Source organism: Camelus bactrianus, chromosome 5 (assembly GCF_048773025.1).
Source record: "Camelus bactrianus isolate YW-2024 breed Bactrian camel chromosome 5, ASM4877302v1, whole genome shotgun sequence".
Classification (NCBI taxonomy): Eukaryota; Metazoa; Chordata; class Mammalia; order Artiodactyla; family Camelidae; genus Camelus; species Camelus bactrianus.
In genome coordinates, this window is record NC_133543.1 from 61,979,505 (window position 1) to 62,006,141 (window position 26,637).

General features: G+C 33.9%; 1 protein-coding gene and 1 long non-coding RNA gene across 2 annotated transcripts in view; one reads left to right on the forward strand and one right to left on the reverse strand.

Moving 5' to 3' along the window:
- The first annotated feature begins 4,754 nt into the window (after window positions 1-4,754).
- LOC141573316 (uncharacterized) lies at window positions 4,755-25,207 on the forward strand. Its single transcript, XR_012507078.1, has 3 exons — window positions 4,755-4,873; window positions 22,768-22,828; window positions 24,938-25,207. It is a non-coding gene; the product is annotated as an uncharacterized LOC141573316 (long non-coding RNA).
- The window catches only part of NCKAP1 (NCK associated protein 1), an 84,350-nt gene continuing 67,628 nt past the window's right edge, over window positions 9,916-26,637 (reverse strand). The window contains exons 24-31 of the mRNA XM_074364005.1: window positions 22,130-22,223; window positions 18,339-18,421; window positions 17,796-17,876; window positions 16,018-16,111; window positions 14,137-14,253; window positions 13,366-13,475; window positions 11,825-11,914; window positions 9,916-10,838 (exon numbers count right to left, since the gene is read on the reverse strand). Of these exons, the coding sequence (XP_074220106.1) occupies window positions 10,722-10,838; window positions 11,825-11,914; window positions 13,366-13,475; window positions 14,137-14,253; window positions 16,018-16,111; window positions 17,796-17,876; window positions 18,339-18,421; window positions 22,130-22,223 (786 nt within the window). The 3' untranslated portion in view covers window positions 9,916-10,721. The remainder of the gene's footprint in view (window positions 10,839-11,824; window positions 11,915-13,365; window positions 13,476-14,136; window positions 14,254-16,017; window positions 16,112-17,795; window positions 17,877-18,338; window positions 18,422-22,129; window positions 22,224-26,637) is intronic.

Sequence of the window (26,637 nt, forward strand, 5' to 3'; positions counted from 1 at the left end):
TATGACATAATTTATTGTTTCTTTTAAATTTTAGAATTACGTGGGATGGAGAAGGAAAGTGGAGGGAGATGTCTGGAAAGACACAAAATTCTCCAAGGATGAGTATAATTAAAGCTGGAAACTTGTTTCTTTAACTTTCCTACTCAAGCATTACTTTCATTTTTTAAAATCCTATTCCTTCCTTCCTTCCTTCCTTCCTTCCTCCCTCTCTCCCTCCCTCCCTTACTTTCCTTTCCTTCCTTTCTTTCTTTCTTCCTTCCTTCCTCCCTCCCTCCCTCTCTCCCTCTCTCTCTCTTTCTTTCTTTTTCTTTCTTTCTTTCTTATTTATTTAATGGAGGTGCTGGGGATTGAACCCAGGACCTCGTTCATGTTCATGCTAAACATATGCTCTAACACTGAGCTATTTCCCTCCCCTACAAGCATTTCTTTAAAATTGAAAACTCTTTTATCAAGTCAATCTTTGGAAAATCAATTAAAACAGCTAAAACAGAAAGCCAGAGACTCTAGTAAATAATTCCTCAGAAACCCATTTTATCCACCATACCCATTCTTGAGGATACTGTGCATTTAAAAAGTGCCACAATATGCTATTCTCTCCTTTTCTAATTTTCTTTAGAACTTAACCTATTTAGAGTTACATGAAGGGCTCTATTATTAATTTCAAGATTGAAAAGTTAAGGAAACAAACCCCTCTCTAATAAATTTCTCCCTCAGAAAATATGCTGTGAGGTAGAAAAGGCTGATGGCTAGACAGATATTATAGAAATCTGTTTGTAGAGATGCCCTTTGCTTCAAGTTGGGAGCAATTCATCATGTCAGAGCAGGTGGTCCCCCCCCCTCCCAGGAATACAGGTGCTCTCCAGGTGTCCTTCCTCTCACACAGAGTTAAGCTCATTAGAGAGTTCCCTCTGTGTACCTTTTTAGAAACTTCTACTTCAGTGGTCCGACGAGGTTAACATATGACACAAAGCAGGACTCCCATAGGTTTACACAGGGTGGCCTCAGGAATTCAGAAGCTGTTCTTGGAACAATGCACGTATCTTCTGACTGTGACATTCTGCCTAGAATCAATGTGCAGGCTGCTTTTCTAGAAGGCTGTATGGCTCATGGCTGAGGGGAATATAGCTGTGTGATGTCTGTCAGATGGGAGTTGGGGTGTTGTTTCACTCACCAGCAGTCTTTGGGTTTGGGCTCAGACAGGAGGAGCAGAACTCACTAGAGAGGCCATCAGCTGCTTCCTCTGATAACTGTCTGGGTGCTGCGACCTCCAGCAGCAGAGGCATTTATTCAAGGGTGTTCTGCTGTCTTGGAAGCCTGTGAGCCTGGTCGGTCCCCACTGTGTGATCAGCTGTCAAGGAAACTAATTGCCAGAGCAATCTTGAGAATAGATGAGAAGTGATACTGATAGGATAACATATCAAGGCCTCCTAATCCTTGTGCCTGGTGACATGAGAAGATCAGACCAGCTTGAGTATGGGAGGTATTTCTGCCAAGGGGTAAGATTACGATTCAGTGCCTCAAAGCCCCTGTCTTTTTTATGAAATCCTGACTAGCTAGAGGTGAGTCACCAGATTGGAAGGATCATTGCTCTATTTCAGGACAGTGACCTGAGCAGCCACTTTGTAATTTCTCTGATGGCTCCTCTACTTTGCCCTTGGGCATTCACTTATTTCCAAATAAGAAAAACCATTTTCCTGTAACACCATTCTGATCTCCCACTAATGCCCCCACCTTTATGCCTATTTATATAAGCTCAGATTCCTCATCTCTCCTCCAAATACTCCAGACACGTGGGTCATCTCATTAGGAGAAATCACAGAAACCACTTCTTTGTGTCACCACTGAGCCATCTCCATTCCAGGTGCTAGAAATCTCCACCTACCTGTAACTAATAAAGCCCTGCCCCTCCACAAGAACAAAGAGAAAAATAACCGCTAGCTCCCAACATGAATCAAAGGACATCACTACCAGTGGAGTTCTCAGCCTCTGTCCGGCCATCAGCCTTTCCCACCTCACAGTATATTTTCTGAGGGCTGTGCCAGGTTGAGGGGTTGACTAAACTGAAAGATGAAATAAACATGGACCTTGACCTTAAGGCATTCGCAGAATTAGAGACAACGATGTGTAACAATTACACTCTGATTTATTAAATAGTATAATGTGCTAAGGAAAAAAGATGATGATTTATTTGCCAGCCAGAATGTAAGAACATTCTATTCCAAGGGTAGGAAACAACATGAGGAAAAGTACAGAGGATTCCAATGAGCAACTATTGGAATTGTTCTAGATACTGCAGTGACATTTGAAAATATAAGTTTTACATCTGTTGTGTATAGTACACAAAAATACAGTATAAAGTATATTAAGTATAGAGCAGTCTTAAAATTTTTTTCCTACTTAAGACAATGTAACAACTTTCAAATCAGAGCTGGAATATAGACTGACACAAAAATGTCCCATTCTCATGAATATAAATTGTAATGTTATACTATTCATAAAAAACATGATGAACTCTCTGAAGGGAATTTTTATAAGAAGCAAAACCAAATAGCCTAATAATATCAGAAAAACAACCACCATTTACTGAATTCCTGCTATGTGGCAGGCCACGATCTCATTGATTTACATCTGTGATCTCATTTACTTTAATTTTCACAATAGTCCTTGAGGTAGGTAATACTCCATTCTATATTTAAGGAAACAAATTCAGAAAAGTCAAGCAATTCATCCATTATGACAGAGCTGGATTCGAATCTCAGATTAGTTTGATGACATAGCATCATACCTCACATCCACCCCCCAAATCCTACCAAGAACCAGTGAATGTTCATTATGATGAAGACTATGAATGTATAACTATAAGCATATATGCAGCAGCGTCGCACAGCACAAGGGCACTGTACCAAGAATCAAGAAGATGGTATTCTAGTCTCAATATATCTTTTTCTATGCAACTTTGGTTTAATTACTTAACTCTTGAGTAGGCTAGATAATGTCTAAGGCTCTTCCAGCTATAAAATGCTCCATTATTAATTACAATCATTGCTGCATAATGGGTTTTTCATTCAAGTATTAGCTATTATCTTGAAAGTAAGGTCATCTTTCATAAGTGAGGATCACTCGATCATATTTACAGAGCTCCCTACACTAAGTCTAAAGCCAGGCCAGGTATTGAATATTCCAAAGTAGGATCTACGTTCAACAACTGAGTTAGCTTCACAAATTTGCCAAAATACCATTTCTCTTAACATAGAAAGTAAGTACTGTGTGAGTTTGAGCCTCAAAAGTAAAATGAGTACTTTCAAAATGTCCCTTATCTCATTTAACCTCCAAAATCAAATTGCTTAGTAGGGATTATTTTCTCAATTTTCATAAATGAATACTACTGGATAAAACTTATCTCATACCGCAGTGTCTGGAACATAGTGACCTCTGAATAAACGTTAGCTCTCATTTCTATTCTAGCCAACATTTTCAGTTTGGACAAACCCCCTATTAACAGCCAAGGTCAAATTTTCCCTTTGCTCTCACCTCAAGTTCTGCCAGCTGGGCTTTGCTTCGGGCTGCACACAAAACGTACCCTTGTACATTTTGGCCGAAGGTAAGAATTAGGAATGAACTGAAGTTCAGCTTCAGCCTGGGAATTTGCACATCAGCGGCTCCTCAGCTTCAGCCTTTGCACGGTTTAATGGTTAAATGCCTACTTCAGGGTGCTTTCTGGCCTCCACAGCTTGTGTGTCATCAGTTACTATGTGATTACATAGGATATGGTCATACCTAATCAGTAGGGTACAATTAATTGATTTACAACTAATCATTGAATACTCACTTTCAAATAAACATTTTAGATGTAACTTGGAGTGAAAATCTCCCTATGTTCTTTATATGCTGAATTCTAGTCACCAGTTTAAGTGTGAATGTGCCTTTAGAATGCAAGTATTTCTTACATGATACTTGCTGTCAAGATTCTCTTTCTACTGCAAGGAAGATGCTGACATTGGTGTGCATGCTGTGAATGCAATTACAAGATGATATGGAAATTGAAATTCAGAAGCAGTATTTTTATCTTGAGAGCCAGTCACGTGACTCCATTGCTGTATTTTTAGAACCAAGGTTTACTGACAATTTTTTTCCCAAGCAAATGTGTGATGTCGTAAATCCATGCAAAAAATATTTAAAAAAAAGGGGGGGGGGCTACATATCTTACATTTGTTTCTGAAAACTTTACCCAAAGGTGCACAAAGTTTCAGTTTGTGAGAATAGTTTAATTAAATTTTATCATCTCCACTGACCCCCAAAACTTTAAATTCAGGAATTACAGAGGAAATGCCCTGGAGGATGGGGAATAGCTCAGTCAGAGAGCGCATGGTTGGCATGTACAAGGGCCTGGGTTCAATCCCCAGTACCTCCATTAACAAAAAAAAGAGGGAATGCCTTTAACTTAGTTACTAATGGAGAAAAAGCAAATGTTAGTAATTTAACATGAATGTGGGAGCAATTGAGCAGTTGATAAAACTGAGAAATTAATGATCTTGAACTACATTAAAATTTTAAATACAACCAATGCAATAGCATTATAATACTTTTAGATAAAATTTACTCATGTATTTTTAGAACTTGTATCCCGTGATGGTACTTTTCAGCTTAGGCCCTGGTCAAATATTAATTACAGTACTCAACCACAGCGCACTTGGCCAGTATGTGCACTATGAACGTGACTCAGCCAATCACCAGTGCTGCATTCTCCATACAGCCCCATTTCCAGCCCACTCATTTTCCAGGTTTGTGAACTTCATGGAAGAGGTTGACCAGAATACTCCTACACCAAGAACTTGTCCATCCATTTCACTTCTGAAGAGAAAGAAGTAGAAAGGTAAGTAAGGGTCAAGGTGGGAGCACTTAGAAATGAGATACTGTCCTCTATGGCTAGGCTCCTGATTTAGATTCAATTTATCCTATTTTGCTATTTTCAGGCCAGAATGACAAGCTAAAAACTTTTCTTGGAAATGAAACATTTCAGGTAGGCATGCTTGATCTGAAGTGTTAACGACAGCAATGTGTAGGGGAAGTTTGGTTCATACAAGAATGCCATTTCAATACATTTAAAGCAACTTACCGCCCTGAAAGTAAACACCAAAGTAGAGTTGAAAAATATTTTTCCTTTCAGTTTAACAAGACCAAATAACTCAAAAATCATTTTTACTAAAGATTAAAACATTTAACATTTCAAACAAATTCTTTTCCCGAAAGACAGAGGTCATGATATACCTTTAGAAAAAGAGGATCTATTTGGAAATTGAGGCCAAGATCATCAAATGAAATGATGGTTCATGCTCAGGGGGCTATAGAGAAAAGGTGAAGAACAGATAGGAGTTACACTTCTTTAAGGATTATTTATTCACAAGTCTTTATAAATAGCACAGCTGAAATCTCCCAAAGGCATGTCATTACAGTAGAAGAATGGACATGATTTCATTTAAATTAACTAGTAGATTATGGCTCACTGCCTGATAGAACCTGGACCTGGTTTAGAAAACCTGATGGTGCAGAATAGGCTTTACCATTCTCAGACGAATGCCACAGCATCAGTGAATTCAGTTTATTTCCTTCTTTATAACCAACCTACCTTGACTGGATCTGTAAACTCTGAATATGTAAGCGACAAACAAAGGAAGAAGACAGGCAGACCAGAAATGGAAAAGAGCTAGCTAGGCAAATGGGGCTCCGAGGGGAGCCTGCAGCACTTCCTCTGATAGAAATGCTGATGGATACACTTTACTTCTTGTATATGCCAAGTTTGTTCTTTGCCTTCTGGGCCTTTACCTTCCACTGTTCTCTGCCCATTTCTGGCTCCCTCTCAACCTTCATGTTTCTTTCGGAGGCCTTCCTGGATGACACTTTCTAAAGGAGTGCCCCCAAGCAACTCTCCCCCATTCCTCAGCTCATCATTCTGTATTTCCCTAACACTATCAGAAGTTTGCTCCTTTACTGTCTACCGTCATTAAAATGCAAACGTAACTATAAAGGGGAACCGTCTCTATTTGGTTCACCATTATAACCAGGCATCTAGAAACATTCACTGAATGCATGAATGAATGTAAAAGTAGAAAATGATTAGGAGAGTGCCAATGACTATCTGGAGGCTCCAGAAGGGAAGTCACGGCAGGCACCTGTGCCAAATTCCACGATTACCTCCGGAAAAGAGACGGAAAAATTAAGGGGTAAGTTAGAGAAAAGGGAAAAAAAGGAATAAATAACAGTCTAGCCAAAAGGACACCTCATTTTAACTCTGAGGCACCGTTTTTTAATAACTAGGGAAACACAAATACTAGGTGGGAATACTGCTAGCTTGAACTACACTGATTTCATCCAGCAAATACTCAGCTGCATCAGATTCTCACAGCTATCACCACAGCACTATGCCAAGATATTATATAACCCCAAAAGCCAGGCTCTGACTTTTTTTCTGGACTTAACCTTCTCTTGCCTTTTAAGTTCCCAACATTCTTTTTTCCTGAATAAATACCAGAGCTTATGGCAGTGAACTTTGAATATTTCTTTTTGTGGTGGGGGAGGTTAAGAATTGGCAACATTGGCACAACAGAAGTTACTGACTAAAATATGACTTAAACAGTACAAAGTTCATTCTAATCTCCTGGAAGGCAGAGGCAAGATCTTACACAACTATTTCATCCCCAACAGTGTAGACATATGCTCTCAAATTGACTGAATAGAGGTCTTTGTGACCAGAGATCCTGCATTAGCTCAATCTATAAAATAGGTAATGATTACAGTAAATAAAGATAAGATGAATTAATAACAGGTAGGGGGCAGTATTTCCTCCCAAGGAACTATCTTAATTACATTTAAAGTAGTATATGATAAAGATTTCTATTTCTTCTGTATGTTAACAACAAAAGGCCCCTTTACCTAGGTTCCAAAGCATTTTGTAAAATTGGAAAACCTTCCATAAAATGAAGTCTGGACTGGAATGAATAATAGACACTTAATTTTACCAAGCACATTAAAATATAAAGAGCTTTACAAATTAACTTTAGAAGATGTAATTTAATTGTCTATTTTATTGGTAACTTAAAACATTCATATTAATCATACGAATTTAAGAGGAAAGTAGTTTTTTTTCTTTTTTGAAAATTATGTATTCCAAACTATTCGTATGAAAGGCAAAGAAGGTCTTAAAACTTTTAACCTTTTGATTGGTAGGTTTTTCACTTGGGAACATAAAGTTTCAAAAGGTCATCTCTGAGAAATGAGGTTGAAATTGGTTTACAGCCTTCTATGTACAATATCTAAACACACAAAGAACATCTTTTGGGATTAGCTTAGTATGTAATTTACAATATACTTATTTAATGGTATAAATATATAATAAAGGAATGAGAGTCCTGGTGTAATTTCAATCTACTATGAAGTTCATATATTTAAATTGGACAACTTTTCATCCTGTAACAGATATATACCCTTTTTATATCAATACTGTTCTTAACTTGGATTTGAAAATAAATGTCTTGTAACTCTAAAAATCAATTAAAATTCAGTAATCAAAGTAGCTGTATACTAACATTACTATGTACTATTTGTATATTTTAGTAGTCATTATCACTATACTCAACATTGAATAGAGGGTGTTTTCTAACCACATGCACTAAAAAATCTTACATATGCAAATGTGTTCGACTAGTATTTTAAAAGAAAAATCTTTTGACTACTTGAAGATAACAAAAAGAATGAAAATGAGTAATTCATTAAATAAAAACAACCAATAAACATAAAAAAGATACTCCACTTCACTAATAAGCAAGAATATGCAAATTAAAACAAGATTTATGTTTCATTTTTTAAAGAGGCAGAGATGCGCTGACAATAGTGGAGGAAACTATACTCATACACAATTACAGGAGTAAAACTGATACGATCTTATTGAAGAGAAATTTAATAATATGTACCAAAGTTTAAAACGTACACATCCCTCTAGCAAGCAATTTTACTTGTGAGAAATTACCCTAAGGAGAACATAGCCAAGTTTACCAGGATACAATACATATATAATACAGGGATACCTTATTTTATTGAGCTTTGCTTTACTACACTTCGTAAATATTGCATTTTTTATAAATTGAAGTTTTGTAGCAACCCTGCATTATCCAATGATGGTTAGTATTTTTTTTTAACCAATGAAATATTTTAAATTAAGGTATGTACTTTTTTTCAGACATAATGTTATTTCACAATTAATACACTACAGTCTAGGGTAAACATTTACTGGGAAACCAAAATATTTGTGTGACTCACTTTACTGTAATATGCACTTTATTGTGGTGGCCTGGAACTGACTCCACCATATCTCCAAGGTATGCCTATAATGAAAAACAAGAAATCCACCTAAATGTTTATCCAAATGAAACTGTTAAACTAGTTATGATATATGTGAAGGCATTAAAAAGAATATCAAATATCAAAGGCCTTTTTTTAACCCAAGCAAAATAAGTAGATTACAGGAAAACATACATGGTATGATCACATTACTGTAGAGAAAAACAACAAAAACAGTATGTTGTAGTATAAATTACAGGAGAAAACAAGAAAAGGTAACACAAACAAGATGTTAAAAATGGTAGTTGTCAATTTACTTTTATTTTTAAAAAATTATTTATTTGGTAGAAAGACTCTCTGCAAAAAATATTCACACAGTACACCAATCAGTCAGCCAGCCAGCCACTCAGTCAGTCAGCAAGTCAGTTTAAGTATATGAAAAAAAAAACTGGGGCAAGAAATACTTTACCCGACTTATACAAGAGTGTGATCTTTCTTGGCCTGAACAAGGGTTAATAATTTCTTACGTACATCTTTATTGCCCTTCCACTTATTACTCCAATTAAAGTATATTTACTCAAATGCCTACTTTTCCTCTGAGGATATCATTACCAACAAGTTATTATCACTTTTGGATCCTAATATTTCAAAGTAAACCGCTTTTAATCTTAGTTTCAACTGTTGACTGTGTATTCAGGCTATTTCAAGTCTAAAACTATTCCAGGGGGATGGTAATAGCTCAGTGATAGAGCCCAAGCTTAGCATGCACAAGGTCCTAGGTTCAACCCACAGTACTTCCATTAAAAAAATAAAAATAAAAAACTATTCCATTTAAAAATTCCTTCCCTTTGGAAATACCTTCATGGAACCGCTGGAAATTTTCAACAGGTAGTGACACCTATTCCTTGCTTTAAATATAGACTGGAGTAATCATACACAAAACAGATATGATCATCCTTTCAAACCTCATTCAATTCCATTCCTGTCTCTGAACAACAAAAAAATTATAATTGAGTTCACAGTAGCTTTCTTTTATCTTAGTACAAGTTACCAGTGTATACATTAGAAGCTGTGAACAACAGACACTCTCTCCATATGATATCCAGCTACACAGCTGTTGAGAAACAGTCTTTGCAATGCCAAAGAGCAAAACACCTGGTTATTTTTCAAACTAAATGAGCTGCTCTGCCCTCCATGCCAACTGCCCAGCAATACGCCCCTGATGTCTTCTCATTCATTACTGGACTGATATAGTAGTTTCTCAACATTTTCACTAGTTCTGCGATCATTCAGTTTCCCCCCAACTTTTCAAATATCTGTCCACTTGCTTACAGATAAAATTTGCAAGCTGATGGCACACAAGTTCTCTTTGAGTTCTTAATTTTTTAAAAGTTACATAATTTTATTTTCTAATTTTAATATTAATTCTAGTGGAATATTTTCTAAAACATTTAAACCAATCTTGTAATAGCTGACCTGATACCAAATGTGATACTTTTTAATATTCCTAAACTAAGTTTAAACTAAAACTCTCATATTATTGAATTTCCAAGAATCCCAAATTAAAGAAATCATTCAAAATGTGATACAGTCTAGTGTTTATTTTATGTTATGGCAGGTACACTTGAATTTCAAAAATTTAAAACATATAAAAAGTGATTAGGGACTAACATTTGTATCAACAGCTGATAAATGTCTAAGATTGTTTATTATACAGCAGGGTACAATGATAGTGCTAATGCCAACAGGGCACCATGGAAATTAGTCTAAAAATTATCACTAGGCTTTATACAAGCAACAACATATGCTGCTGTTTTATTAGAGTTTTGGGACACTGTCTGCTTCTAAGCAGTCCTTTAGCATTTTTAGTGTTATACAGTGTTATAGTAATTAGTTTGGCAAATGTTTCAAAATAAAGTAGAAATGTATTCATAACATCACAGAAATGCACATCCAGTTTTGTTTTCAATAAGAACCATAGGTACAGGTCAGAACTCTTCCCTATATGAAATAATTTACACACAGATGAATGCCCTAATATCACTATCTAAAATAATCACTAAATACAATTTTTTTTCAGAAATAAACAAGCAAAGAGTTTTTTCATTATCAAATATCAAAAACATAGAGATAATGTTTTTCAAACAAATGATACTCTAAAATTATTGGAATAATTTCAGTGAATTCAGTGAATGTGCAACCTAAATCAACCAAGTATACTGAAGTACAGCCATATTAAGAAACCAATGATCAGAAAATACAGTCGTATGAAAGAAATTTATAATCCACAAAACTGTGTTTCAGGCCTTAAGGTAAAATAGCTCCACAGTTTACAGATAAAACCGAGGCAACAAAAATGCGTGCTTGTCTTCAGTAAGTAGATATCTTTATGCAGAAGATGTAACACTTTGCTTGTAGACAGCATGGTATGCATTTCTCAGCAAGACATAAGGAAAACAAGATTCCAAAAGATCCATTGTAAGGAATGGGGATTCCTGCACAATCTGAAAAATTCCAAAAATGCATCAATTCAAGTTACTTATAATGGAACATTATAAATCCTGACAACTAGTAAAGCATAATTTTATATTGTTCTTATTAGGAACAGACAGAAATTATTTTCCTTTTACTTTAAAATCTGAAATGTAAATCTGCCACAGTATATGCTATCAAAATGTCTTAAATCACTACTTCTCAATTAAATCAAGTAATCAGTAGGTAATACTGAGCACTTGCATTGCCTTCAACAATATATTAGACTTGGAAGAAAATACAAACATATTTAAAATGTGATCCATATCATCAAGTCTGAGTACCCAAGACTAAGCTAAAAAGCCAAATCAAAATGAGACTAACTATGGTTAAGTGAAAAGCTGTAAGTTCTAGAGGGTTCAAAAGAGAAGAAAAATTAATTTAGGCCAAAGTAATCAAGAAGGTCTATCTGAAAAAAAATGTGAGCTATAGGGTATGATGAATCATTAGAATAGACCAGATCTCTGCAGATAAAAGAAATTATTCTAAGTGAGGAAAGAATCACATGGTAGAAGCAAGCACAGCAGGTTTCATGAACAGTGAAGAAAAGGAATTGACTAAGTACAGAAAGTTATAGGAAATTTTATTAGACAGGCAGAACAGAGTCAGAAAACAGAAAACTCAGAAAACTGGGAAGAGTTGAAACTGATAGACTAGGAAAATATAAAGGCCCAACTGTTTCCCAATAGGTTGAAAACTTCATAAAAGAATACTCTGCAGGTAACGGTGATCTTTAATTTTGTTGTTTTCTGGTATGATTACCATATGGTAAAACAGAAATGATATCAGTTTTTTTTTTAAAGCAATTTTTAAAAAGTGTGTGGCTTGGGTGGAGTGAATGTAAATGGTCAAAAAAGTACATGCTCTTATTGTTACTGAATTGCTACAATACCAAGAAAAGACTATCAGTAATGAATGTAACTGTTTTGTTGCTAACAAAAATTTAAAAAAGACTTACCATATCTAACAGTAAATAAACAGATTCTCTATTTCTTGTTGTTGTTTTATCTGTCTCCTGGCCAATTTTCAGTAGACTGGAGGATGCAAGCTTAAAAGTATACATACATTTTAAATAAATAAGTTTTTTTAAACTTGTTTATTTTCAGTATGCTTCAATTTGCAACACTTTTCAATCATTCAGTGGCTATATATACAAGACAATGAGCAATTAAACAGCAAATAAGGTGAGCTTATGTTCTTCACATCAAGCAATAATTTAAGGATGGGTATAGCTCAGTGGTAGCTAAGCATGCACAAGGTCCTGGGTTAAATCCCTAGTACCTCCATTAAAAAAAAAAAAAGGAAGAAGAAGTCAAACACAAGCAATAACTTAAGAGCTATTAAGGTATAAATAGACACAAAGATAATAAACATAATCCAATATTTTTATTGGTCTTTAAAACTGATTTTATTCAGGAAAAGTCTTTTTTTTAATTTTTTTAATTATTTTTTTCTTCTACAGTTAATCTGTATTAACTATATTTCTTAGTTCTCAAATAAGAAGAAAATTTTATACTGAGTTTCAGTTAATGGGACCACAGTTCTAAGTCCTGAATGGAAGAAATAAAGAAAATGAATAGAAAAATGTTAAATCTTAATACTCTTTTCTTTGAAATAGATGTTCTTTTGTCCTCAAGTTAGTACTACATTTGCTTCCAAAATCAAAAATTTAAAAAGTGAACAGGACTTGTAACTTGGAAAGATGCAAATATTCTAGTGTTCTTTATATCACAGTGCATCTTTCCTTTAAGTAAAATACAGAAAAGGTATGTTGATAGGGAAAAGAAGAGCTACACTACCACGGAAACTAAGAGCCAAACTTATGAAGCTAGAGCTGGCACTACTACCCTCTTTTGGTAGTGAGTAATATTCTTACTTTTGAGTATGTCACCATTAACAGTTTTTTCCCCGAATAAATGGAAATAAGTAAAATATATCCTTTTAGAGGGAACATTCTTCACCCTTTGCCTCAATTTTCCTTTATTTTGTTTTTTCCCTCTTTCAAACCCTAGGCAAAACTCTAGGGCAGTCCAAACACTAGTTTAGAAAAAAAGATCACATTGTAGAGCTCTAGAAATGAGAGACTTCTAACTAATATACATAAAAGAGATAAACACTAAGTTTCTACTGTATAGCACAGGAAACTATATTCAGTATCTTGTAGTAACCTATAATGAAGAATATGAAAATGAATATACGTATGTATATGTATGACTGAAACATACTGTACACCAGACATTGACACAACACTGTAAACTGCCTATACTTCAATAAAAAAGGAAAGAAGAAAGAAACTGGGGGGTGGGGGATGAGAGACTTCTAAGTCAAAGGGGAAAAACACTAAACTCACTGCTCCTTGATTTTAATGCCCTGTCCTTCTAAAAATAAATAAATTAATTAATAGAATTTACTTTGTTACACCTCATAGTTATGATTTTTAATTGTCTTTAAAAGAAAGTGTCATGAGTTTCATGAGTTTTGCTATCTGATTATACACACCGCCAGAAATTCTTTAAGCCGATCTTCAATGCTTCCTTTGTGAATTGTAAACAAAGCTGCAGCGATCTGGTTGATGGCTTTGGCCAAGCAATGTATGTTGTTGCAGTGCCCTGAGAAAGTGCAAACAGGGTTTGTGGTTTCTGTGTGACCCCAAAATATCAAAAACACATACAAGGCAAAACTTTAAAGATTTCAAAAACTACATAAATAGTGGCATAAAGAAAAACAAAGCTGAGGCATAGTCTATTTTGCTCTCCTTTCACTTTTATAAAAACTAGTGCTTTTAAGAACAGTGTAGCAAATTCTGCCGAATAAAACTGAAAAGGAAACAAAAAGAAACAAAAAAAAAAAGTAGCAAGAGAGCAACAAATAATTATATCTGTATTAAACAAGCACATTTTCAAAATCCCCTAAAAGAAATCATGTATCAGTTTTACAATGTCTTGGAAACTTAAAAATAAGTGCTTAGCTGCTTTTACAAATATTTCCTCATTCCATCCTTAATATAATCCTAAGAGTTGGATACTCCCTTCACCACCCCTACCACACACACATTCAAGCACTCGTAGGCTCACAAATACACATTTCATTTGTATATATGAAACTGGAGCTTAGAAAAAGAAAAATTGACTATTCAAGGATATACAGCTAGTAAGTGGCAGAACTTAACCCACATTTTATTATTAAAAAAAAATCAATTACTGGAAAAGTACCTACTATATCAAATTTCATAACTTTCCTAGTGCCAAAACAATTTTAAACCACTATTACCTTCTATAGCAGGGCTATACTGAGACATCACATTGCTGGCCAGTGTTGGCAAAGAAACTGCCACAAAGACCATGAGGAGGCAGGCAATTTTATATTCTTCTTCTGGACTTATGTTTTCTAAGGGAAAAATATTAAAAATAAATCCAAGGTATTTCTTTCAAGATTATTTAAGAGTTGATAATCTAAACCAGAAAAAAAGTAAATTTTAATTTTTATGTATTTTACTGAGACTCTACAGAACTGATTATGATTTTGTTATAAGAAATATAGAATAAATAGAAATAACATACATTTCTATCGGCTATTATCAAGTTTCTCAGGCATATCCCAAGGACCTCTAATAAGCAATAAGGCAAAATTTCCTTTTTTTTTTAATTGTAAGGTTACAGGGCTAAAAATAGGATAACTGGAATCCTAAAATTTCCTAATTGAAAACTAAGAATAAATTATTTTACAGGAAAATTCTATGTTACAGTATAGAAAATTTATTATCTCATAACTGACTCTGCAAAGTCATCCAAAAAACTTTTTTTTCTAAAATCAGTATGAATGCAATTTGAAATTTACTATTAAAAAGACATAAATGTGGAAAGTAGACTGAATTTCTAAGCTCTCCATTTTAGAAGAAAAGAGGAACCAGTCATAAATGAAAATAACTAGCACTGTCCCAAGGCTTTAAATATTTATTGTAAAATAATTTATCTAAGATATTTATTGTAATGTATACTAAAATTGTGGGTTATCTAGGCACTTGACTTATCTGGCACCTGGGAACTTCCAGCTACCTTACTATTCATCACCACCTACAATTAAGAATTGAAGATAAAAGCCAGAATATATTTCAAAAATCTGGCTGATTATGAAAAATACAGCTATGGCAAATCAAGCAGTCATAATAATTATTCACGTGACTATAATTAACATACTGCATGAATGACAAAATAAAAAATAATGTTAAAATCAAAAAAGAACCAATGAACTCAGTCAAATACAATGTTACATCCAAGAAAGTAGGGGAAGGCATTTTAGTACCAGAGACAGATGAAAGGCTATTTACTTTGTAGATAAATCTAGAAATATCTAGAGCATTCTGGGTAGTACATTTCAAAAGGCTGGCCATAAAATATATTACATGTTTAATATTACAAAATAATGCAGACTATGGTAAGTAGCTCTAGCCCAATTAAAATAGGACACCCTTTTCTAGATAAATTTACTATTAGACCATCTCCATCAGCATGCAAATTCAATTATTTCCCCATCTGAAAAAATCCTTCTCTTGATTTTACTCTTGCCTCCAGCTATTATAATTTTATTGCTTTGCTCCTCTTTATACAGTAAAACTCTGTGAGAGAGCTGTTTTATATTCATCTCCAATTCCTTTTCTATTTTCTTGTAAGCTCTCTTTAATGAGCCTTTTGACCCTAAGACTCTACTGACACTGCTCTTGTCATAGCTATTAATTCTACATAGCTGATCATTCCCTTTCTGGGAAGGGATTCTTTCCTTTTTTTTCCCCCTCCTTCATGGATCCTTCTTGAAAAGTTTCTCTTTTGGTGGTTCCTACTCTTTTCCCTCAGTTCTTAAACTTGAGTGTGCCCCAGGGCTCAGACTCTGATCCTCTTCACTTCTGCACACTAAATGGGCCTAATAATCTTGCCCGGTCTTATGATTTAAATATCTAATCTGTATGATGATGATGCCATAACATAAGTTCCAGAAGACAAGGATCTTGGTCTTTTCTACGTTGATATATTCTAACTACCAAAACAAAAGTTGACACAAAGCAGGCATCTGTAAGAAATAGGTAAGTGTCACACATATATCTGTGTTGTCCTGGTTATTTACAAAGACCACTACATATTTACTAATGCATTTTACCTGATTTTTGTGAGGAAAGGGCTACCACTAAGGCAGGATCAATCTCACAAGGTAATCCAGCAGCAGATGATAACTCATACACATTCATTGCAACCTAAAAAATATAAGAATTTCAGAGTAAGAAATATTCTAATATTCTAACAAATCTCACTTTAGTAAGAAAAGATAGAGTCTGCTTACAAAAACACTAGAGAATTTCAGAAACTCTGCTGAAGAAGGAATTACAGCACAACTACACTGAACAGCTGATTCAGTACTTCCTGTGTATGCTGCTGATTATAACTTGCTACTATTAGGCCAAACAAAACTTGTATACTTTCTGTGACAAATTCCAACAGAATCATTTGAAAGTTATTTTTCTTGGAAGCACAAATGTAAGATCAAGATAAAGCCAAAAGAGATGAACAAAAGCGAATCAAAATTACTGGCCTTAGGTTTATGTCCATTCTTGTTTAATTAAAAATTATAGTAGTTCAATGCCTAATATTGTATCTATAAATATAGTAAATTACTTATTACTTTTTAAAGGAGTACTAAATTGAAATCTTGTAAAGCAATTTTTAATGACCAAAGTAATTTTTTTGGTATCACATATGGATTCAAGGGTATTCTGACTGCTCAATACCTCAGTTGGAACTACCTACACAATTGGTTACCTCTGATATTATAACAACAAAACTTTACAATCTAGTACAAATTTAAGTGGAAAAACACAACTATTATACAAGGCAGAATATAAATTCTACATTGAACAAACAAAAAGTTCTCTGATAACACTAAAAAAAAATTCTTTATCACTTGGGGATCCAAGAATGTTACTTAGAAGATGACAATTAAAGCAGGCCTTAAAAAATAAGCAAGATTTCAAAAGGCACATATAGAAAAAGGCAAGGTTTTCAGGAAGAATAAATTAGAGAACTAAGTAGAAAATGTGAAAATGCACATAGCAAGATTTGGTCACCTTACAGAGTCCAAATGAAGAGAGGAGTAGATTAAGAAAGGGAAGTGAGTGAGAAGGATGGAACAAGTGAAGGAAGATAAGCCTAAAAAATCAATTTGAGAGAAGACTCAAAAAGCCATACAAAAAGTTTAGAAATAACTTTTTAAAGTAAGGGCTTCTCAAAATATGAAAATCAGAAAATAATCTTTTCAAGAAACATGAAAGTTTAGAAAACACAGATATGAGCCCTGACAGGTCACTTACCAGATGTGTAACCACTGGTAAATCTGCTGAGATTATCAGTGGCTGTATTTCATGATTAGTAAATTTTTAAAACAAACAAAACCTGTGGACTCTCATAAGGTTACCAATCTCCTTTTTTTTTTTTTAAAGTTAATCAATTAATTTATTTAAAATAGGATATTAATTTTAAAAAATGACAGCCTATACTTAATATCCATTTATAAGACTTTTTAACATCAATTTTAAAAAACTGATTGAATTCAGCTTTATTTAAAACAAACAACTGTCATTTCACTGGCATATTTTTCTCATTCTGCTTATGACCATGTATAAACAGCAATCAGTTTAAGGAAAAGGTGACTGATATTAACTCATTTTACAGAGCTACAGGTGATCAAGGAAGACTGACTTTCAAAATGCCTATGTAGTATTTTGATGCTGAGCTCACAAAGATGCATTTTCAAAGGCAAGCATCTTAAATGATCTCTTTAAAATAGACACTTTGTAGTAGTTTAGGATTTACTAAATTTTATTTTATATGTAAGCTAAATATTTCATTTTAGAAGCTGTAAAGTCCAAATAGAAGTCTTATTACCTTCATATCAGTTTCCCTTGGAATGTGATCTTTGAAATCTTCAATTGAACTTACAAGAAAAGGAATGTGGTAGGACAAGACCTAGGAAAACAAATAAAAACACAGAATTATTTTTAAAAGGTAACCTCTAAACTTGTAAAATATTACCGTTCAATTACTTCTAGTTTTCATAAAAATTATTTTACTTTATCTATTTTCAAGTGATTTTCGAAAGTACTAAGATACTCAGAAATGGAATGTATTTGATGCCAAGCCAAGTATAGACAAAATGCAAAGCGCTTTAATGAAGAAAATAGTTGAAAAAGTAGCACAACATCCAGTTATACTGGATATTTGGCAAGTTATACCCCCGAATTTCAATACTAAAACAAAAAACGGGTTTAAGTAACTATAATACCTATATACTTTATTTTATATAAACTATGAAAACTAGAATTTTAATTATATTACTGCCAACTATAAATTTTAAAATTTACTTTTAATTTCTGGAAAATTAAAAAGGATTATTTGGATATAGGACATATACTTATAATGGTTTCTTACATCTCTAAGTGCTTCTTGTGCCAATGATCTGAAGGATAAAATTACACCAATTATTGTCATCCTCTTCAAGACACTGTCAACAGCTAAATTTGAAGGAAGGGGAAAAGAGAAGAGTGTGAATTGGATTCTTTCTTAACCCTGGAGAAAACCCAGTCATAAAATCCCCACGATAAAAGGCACAATTAAAAACAATTTGATTACAACAAGTGATTAAAGAGGCAAAGGTATTGAAAGCTGATATTAAAATTAAGGAAATTATAGTTTACTTCCAATGGAGTACACTGTTCTTTAAAATGGTTTAGATGGTTCATCAGAATCTTGAAACAATCATCTATCATCTACATGGCCACCTATCTCAATAATGGTAGAGGTAGCAAAAAGGAATGAAAGGCTAGAGGGAGCAGATCAGAGTGGATCATCAAAATTAAATGGCCTTGTAACTTGGAGGTACTAAATTAAGTTGTTGAGGCCTGGAGAGTGAAGGAACAAAAAAATGACTATTGGGATCATATGCAGTAAGACCAGATTTCTGAAGACTATGAATTTGATCACATGCATTTTGGTCAGAGTATTATTCTGAAAATTATTACTATTATACTCAATATAAAAACTTGGTTAAATAAAATCAAGGGAGATTAGAATTAGAAGGTTCAATACCATCATATTTTAAAAAGCTAACATTTACTGAATCACTCCGTGTATACAAGGCATTGTACTATGTAATAAGAATGTAAACATAAACAAAGTAATAATTTAGACCTTAAGTAACAGTCTAAATGGATTGTCAAGAAAACTAAAAAAATATGATCCCATTTATGTGAGAAAAGATAAATATATACACACACACACATATATTTGTATCTACATAACAAATATCTAGAAAGATGTGTAGAAAACTGTTAACTGTAGTTCTCTCTGAGGAGTAGGAATGGAGAGAATTGTATGTTTTGACTTTCCACTTCCTGTGTGGTTTGTTTAAACCTTTACTATAAGCGTCTCTTATTAACACATATGAAAAGGCATAACATAAGCCAAATGTGATAAAAATTAAAATAGTAGTATTAACAAAATGATATAACTCATATATTATAAATTCCACACGAGCAGGAACCAATCTTACTAATCGTTTTAGCTATCTCTAGCACTCAGCAGAGTGCTTGAGACCCAGGAGAACAGAAGATGTTCAATGAAAGTTATTCAAAAATTGATGCTAGGAAATTGTTACTATTCAGAAATGGAGAGAATATGTTATCCAAGTTGGGCATAAAGGAGGAATGCAAATAAAAGGGCATTCCAGGCCTGAAAATAAGACAGCAAACCCAGAAAAAAGAATGCAGAGAATAAGATGGTGAATAATCAGAAAATAGTGTGATATAATCATATCCAAAGGAGATTACCCAGAATTTAATCAAGTAAGTTTGCAAAGACTGTACCTACAACCTCCTCTTGAGTTTGCACAATAACAACACATTAAAATTTCTGAGAAATTTCACAGTAAGAAATCATGTTTAACTTACTGTTTTAATAAATAAAATAAATTTACTCAAGTCACATAGAAATTTCCAAAACTAAAAATTAATTTCAGATTGTCTCCCAATTCAGAGCTACTTTTAATAAATTATATTGCTTTTTCTTTTTAAAGATATTTAAAAGAATGTGTTTGCTGACTTTGAAAATCAAACTGTTACAAAAATACATCAATTTCTGGATATGGGATGAAGGTGGCACAAAAGTAAAGAAGAGATCAGAGACAAAAGAGAGTATTTAGGAAAACAGTTCAATTCAAACTTTCTCTATTCCCCTAAGTAAGTCACTCTCAAGCAGATCTTTTCTTTTTCCAAATTACTAAAAAGACTGTTTCAATTCCACAAAAAGTAACAGCAAACAGGCAGTGCACACTGTTGTGGATTAGTTGCTTCTAACTACATGATACAGTTAAAACGTTTATTAGCAGGAAATTAAGCAGAGTTAAATAAGGTCAGCTGGGTGGTCAAATGAGTATTAAAAAATGAGAGAAACATAAAAAAAAGAATAAAGTAAAACATACTAGGAAATGTAAGTACAAAAGTAAAACAATGAACAAAAGAGATCAGGGAGGGATTTAAAAAATGGTAAGTATTTATTCACACTCCTTCCTATAATGCTATCAAGTCAATCTTCCCTTTTTCATTTTTTAAAGTTCCATACAGTAAACTTGTCTTTTTCCCCTTTTGGTGCCCAACTCTAGGAAAATTTTAACACATGTGGATCTGTGTTACCGCCATCACCGCAGTGGTGAATAGTTTCATCACCCCAAAGAATTCCTTTGTTGCTTTCCCTTTATAGTTCTGGCAACCACTGATCTGTTGTAAAGGGCAACCTGTAGTATAGTTTAGTTTTACATTAATTTTTATTAAATAAGTTTGTATTTTAAAAGCAGGATAAGATAGCCTAATAAAGTGATTCTCTAAATCATTTTATAGTTTTATAAAATTTGATACAGCTGCAAAACATTTAAAAGAACAACATCAAAGTATGTAAAATATATGTATGGCTTTAAATTACTCCACGTTTATTTGTTATTTGGGAAAATAAACTACATCTCTAGTTTTCTCAAATGCAGAGAGTATTTTACTCAGGATTTCACTAAATTTTTAATGTTGGAAAGGCTTTAAAATGAAACAATCAGTATGGCTTTAAAATAATTTTTAATTATAGTTGAGTTCAAGTACAAAGAGCAAATTCAAATATAATTCAAGTGCATCTAAAATAGTAACCTGACCAGACATACTTTAACATTTAAGATTCACTGCTACTTCACAATCTATCTCCCATAAAGAATCACTATTAGGAAGACATTAAAAAAAAAGAGACATTTAAAAAAATTTTTTAAGTTGTAGGCTCAGATTTTCATGCAATGAGTACTAGTCAGCAACAAAAAGGAGTAAATTACCGATTCACTTGACACAGAGGGATGAATCTCAATGGTATATACAAAAGAGTATATACTGTATGATTCTGTTTATATGAAGTTCTAGGCAGGCAAATTTAGTCTACAGTGATTGAAATCAGACCATTCATTGTCTGGGGATGTAAAACTGACTACATGAGAAACTTTCTGAGGTGATGGGCTGCTCTGTATCTTTTTTTTTTAACTTAAAAAAAAAATCTCGTTTGGGTCAATCGCTTTTTTTTCCCCCCTCCTTATTAAAGGATAGTTGATTATTTTGGACTTTTTGTTTTTTGTTTGTTTTGGGGGGAGGTGGTTAGGTTGCTCATTTATTTCTTAATGGAGGTACTGGGAATTGGACCCACGACCTTGTGTGTGCTAAGCATGTCTACCACTGAGCTACACCCTTCCCCCTCCTCTGTATCTTGACTGGGTAACGGTTATGTGAATGTATGTACTTGTCAAAATCTATCACAATGTGCACTTAAATGTGCACATTTTACTGTATACCTACCTCAATAAAGTTGACTTTTAGAAAGTTACAGACTCAGTTAAATATCTTCTAGTCTAAATCCTTAATACATATTTATTGTATTTAACTTAATGGTTCATGAATCAATTGATAATGATATCAAATATTTGACACATGGTACTAAGAGTATGGTAAAGAAAAAAAAATTATGAAACAGATAAGCCATTCACTTAAAAGATCTTTTGACTGCAAATTTTTCTAGTTCTTTTCATCACTAAAGAGTACTTTTTATAACTTACTACTTATATTTGTATTTATAAAATTTGAGCAAAAGCTAAATACTGAATATCAAGGTCTTAATGCTTATCAAAAGTATCATGAGTTACCCACACGATAATCTTTTGAAGAGTGCAGCCATCTGGTCGGGTTTGTCAAAGCTGGTCCTCATTTGTGTTAGCACATCAACATTCTCCACCACAAGTTTCTTAAAAAGAAAAGAAAAGAAAAGAAATAAAGAAAAAAAGAAAGATCCTAGGTCAGGCATAGACTTCCTTATGTTGATGAGATAAGAACATGCTTGGACATTACAATCTGGTAAGTAGGAAAAACAATTCACGACATTCAGATGCTCTATTCTGTATGTTTTTGTTAATGTTTTCATAAAAGAACCTTAAAATTATTTACATAGAAATAGTGTTTTCCTTCAGTTTTCAAATCCAAGAAGGGAGGAGTTGAGGAAAAAGCAATAAAGATAAGTAGTAGGATAAAGGATTATTTTATGCCTAGACACATAACAGCATCAGTAGTAAAAAGCAGACACAGAAGTCGATATAGAGAGCAAACAAAACAGAAAGAACTTGCTACAGTTAATGCTGACCAAAGACAGCCTAAAGTTCATCACTAGATATATATACTCAGAGGGAGAAAAATTTGTAGGGTTAGGTATGGTACCCCCTTTATGGAGATCATATTAGAGCAATGTTTCCCAGCACAAAACAGAAATGTCAACTATCTACCTTCTCTTCCAGGGACCACTGAGAAAAGGGAACAGAAGAGAGGGAAAGGAGTGAAGAATAGCTATTTTAAAAGGTATAACTCATTGAAGAATGTTTTTCTTAAAATGAGTACCAGAAAAGTAACTCAGTTTAAAAACTGTAACTAAAACAAATGTAATTAATTTTATCCTGGCAGAGATAATGGATATATGTAATTGGAAAGCCTGGATATCTCAGTTCAGCAGGTCTGGGTGTGGAGATGTTGCAAGCATATTGTTTCAGTGCCACAGTGGTTTTGTTACAAGCCAAAGGCTGATGACAACTGACTTAAGAGGAGCATAAAAAACTATACAGAAAAATCTATAAATAAATATAATTTTTCTATACTAACTAGTATGAATTTTGTTTATGTTACTTCAGATTATTTCTCTTTTGGCTCCCATGCAAATGTTCAGCTCCAGTCACATTTATTTGCTAAATTCAGTCTCTTCAATTTCTAGTTAGACTGCCTGCTCTCTGAGGCCAATTCAATACTTGTCCCATCAAATCAATACACACTCAATTATATGCCCAACCTTGACAGTGCTCATGCACCTTGAACATCAAAGACAACATTGAATTTTAAATTCACCATTATTTCATGTGCCATTAAGAAATAAAAAACTCTACCAATTAAACTGACACAGTGTTTTCTAACCATCTGACTATAAGCTATACAATTTCAGAAATATTAATATAGGATAACTATATTTTAGAATCAATAAATTATACAATATATTTAATAGTAAGGATGCTGTAATCATTTTTAAGTGCCTCTACTAGGCAACTGACAACCCCATTTACCCTAATCCAAATGAGGGAGGTAATACTCCCTTTTACAACTGAGAAAACAAAGGCTCAAGGAAGGCAGATAACTTGCCCAAAGTTACAGATATTAAATAATGGAATTTGGAATTTCAAATCAGGTATGTCTGATTTAAAAATCCATGCTCTTAATCCCTGAAGAAATGGTTGTTATTCCTTAATGTGCATCAGAATGATCTGGAGGATCTGCTGGGTTCCAGCCCCACAGGTTCTGATTTAGCAGGTCTGAGGTAAAACCAAAAATTGTGCATTTTTAGTAAGATACAAGGTAAGGCTGCCACTACTGATCTGGGAACCATACTTTACAAACGATTACCCTGAAGTGTTTGTACATTACTCTTCAAAAAAAAAAGCTAATGATGTCTCCTCTTGACAGTATAATTTACATAAATTTATTTTCTCCCTCAACTGCACCGTGGAACAGAGCTTTTTATGTATTTAAAACCATTGATTAATATTACTGACAAATGGCCCAAAGGCTGGAGGTAATACTAAGATTTACAACTAAATGATATGGAATAAACTGACTAATCAAGTGAAACAAATTTTTTAAAAAACGTTAGTCTTCTGTAGAAAGCGTTAAATTCTTGACACAATTCATATTTAATTTTTTTACTATTTAAAAAAACATCTTCTAGGACTCTGAAGAACTAGAATAACTGATCTGTAAAATGCCAAAACAATTCTTTCAGCAGGACTGGAAGGAGAAACTGACTCAACGGGCACAGCTCCAAATTAAACACCCAAGAACTAAAGTAGGAACGGAGACTGGTTGCTTCTTCTCCAGAAAGTAATAAACACGTTTTACCATTAGTACACATGCATAGTGTTGACTATGTCTGACACACGATTTATTCACAACACTAAATATAAAGAAACTTTCCTTTTTTTTAACTGGCCCCCAAATTTATTCTGAAACAACAAAGGTCCTCAGCTAAAATAGGAACTAAAAGAATCAATTAAGATCACAGAAGATGCAGCCACAAAATACTTAGTTTATGTCAGTTTAGATTAAATATAAAAAAAGAGAAAATTAAAAGCTAAGAAGTTACAGAATGATCTTAAAAATATTATAATTCCCCCAAAACACTGCATGCACTAATTTCAAAAAGATTAAAATGCTGTATCAGTATCATCATGCTCTAATGTGAAGAGTGTGAGTTATAGTCTTTTCAGAGGGATATTTGACAATATCAGAAAAAAACTGTAAATGTTCAAATCCTTTGAACCACTTCCATAAATTTCTCCTATAGAAATGTTCAAACAAGTATGTTAATAAGTAGAAATGCTGGTTAGATGTAGAAAACTCTGTACACATGTCTAAAACTGCTTCTTTCAGAAATCCACTGAAGTGAGAGGAAAAATATAAAAAGGCATAAATCTGCATTAACAAAGGAAACAACAGAGGAAACAAGACCAAATGAGAGATGCCAACAAACTTCTAGAAGATGAAAACGAGCAAAGTGTAAGTAGAGGTGAGAAATTTGAGCATTTAAGTTCCTGGAGGGGAGATACAATGCAGAAGGCAAGCTAATGGAAGTCTTAGGACCCACACAGTGCTCAGAAATTGTATGCAGTGGCAAAGAAAGGAAGACTTGGGGTTGGTAACATGAGGGTTATTACACGTCAGCATTGGGAGGTCGTTACACACCTAACTTCTCATCATCTTAAGAAGTGACACTGACAAGGAGGAACACCAGGAATAGAAGGTGGCAGCAGAGAGAGGGAGAACGACCTTAAGAGTCATGGCAGCCAGCCAGATGTATTAGACCTCCTACCTCCACTGATCTCCAATAGATTTCCACTCTCTAGCTGGAGGTTATCATGTCTGAAAAATCATCTGCAGGAAACACCTGAAGCTGAGAGTGACGATACCTTTCTCCAGAGGGAATTTTTATTAGCATCTGCCAAGCACCTTGGGCCACTACTAATCTAGAATCACTTTAATCCACGTTTAAGACTCGAGATTCAAGACAGAGTAACATAAATTCAGGGCTGCAAGTTCTGGGGAGGGGTGAATCATTTCCAGTTCACTGCTACCCTGAAGGTATAACCCTTTGGGGTACCTCCAGAAAGAGGGTGAAAGGGAATTTAAGCAGACTTCCTTCCCACACCCACTCTGGGTAGGCTTTGGGTAGGGAGCCCCTTGCTCCACAAGACCACCAAAACTACAGCTTAATCTTACAAATGTTACTCTTGGATCAGTAAACACAGTCAGGTCAAAAGTGGCTTCCAGTGCTAGGCTTGTTTCTGAGTTCCCAGAGTCTCCTTGAGTTGGGCCCAGTTTGGGCCTAACTGTCTTTTTAGCTCTTCTTCAGAAGATTTTTGTCTTTATATATATCTCCACTTAAAAAAAGTTGTCCTTAAGGGAAAGGTTGGTCTAAATATCCTAGCCTACCAATCAATACTGGAAGCAAAAATCTCTATGTTATTTTATTTCCGCAACTTCATAAATTCTGTTATTCTAAGGAAAGCAATTTTATAGGACGCTGAAAAATGTGAAACAATTAGAATCAGCATTCATAGAGAAGTACTTTTGGAGATTTAACCCAATGAAAGAAAATAGTATAAAACACACTGAACTTGCTTATATGAAATACTATTATGATCATAAAATTTCTTATGGAACAAAAACATAAGAATACACATTGGAAGTAAGCCTCAGACTACAGAGGTTGAGAATACAAAGTCATAAATAACACCTCTAGTTCTTAATAATATACAAGTAATTAAATTCGGAGAAATCTGAATTACATCTTGGGATTGTTAAGAAGGATCTCTTAAAAAAAAAAAGATCTCTAAAAAAAAATCAATGTAAAAGCACTTGGAATTCCAGAAAACTGAATCCTTAGGACAACCTTGTTTTGCAGAAATCTAAATGACTTCAGTACAATGTTAGAAATGTAAAGCTTTCATATTTATGGCTGACCACATGAAGAAGCCTTTTGAAAAATACTTAGCTAAATCAGGATTTAGTGCTTGAGAAGCTAGAAAGTAAAAACAGAAAGCCCTTAAATACCAAAACATAATCATGATTTT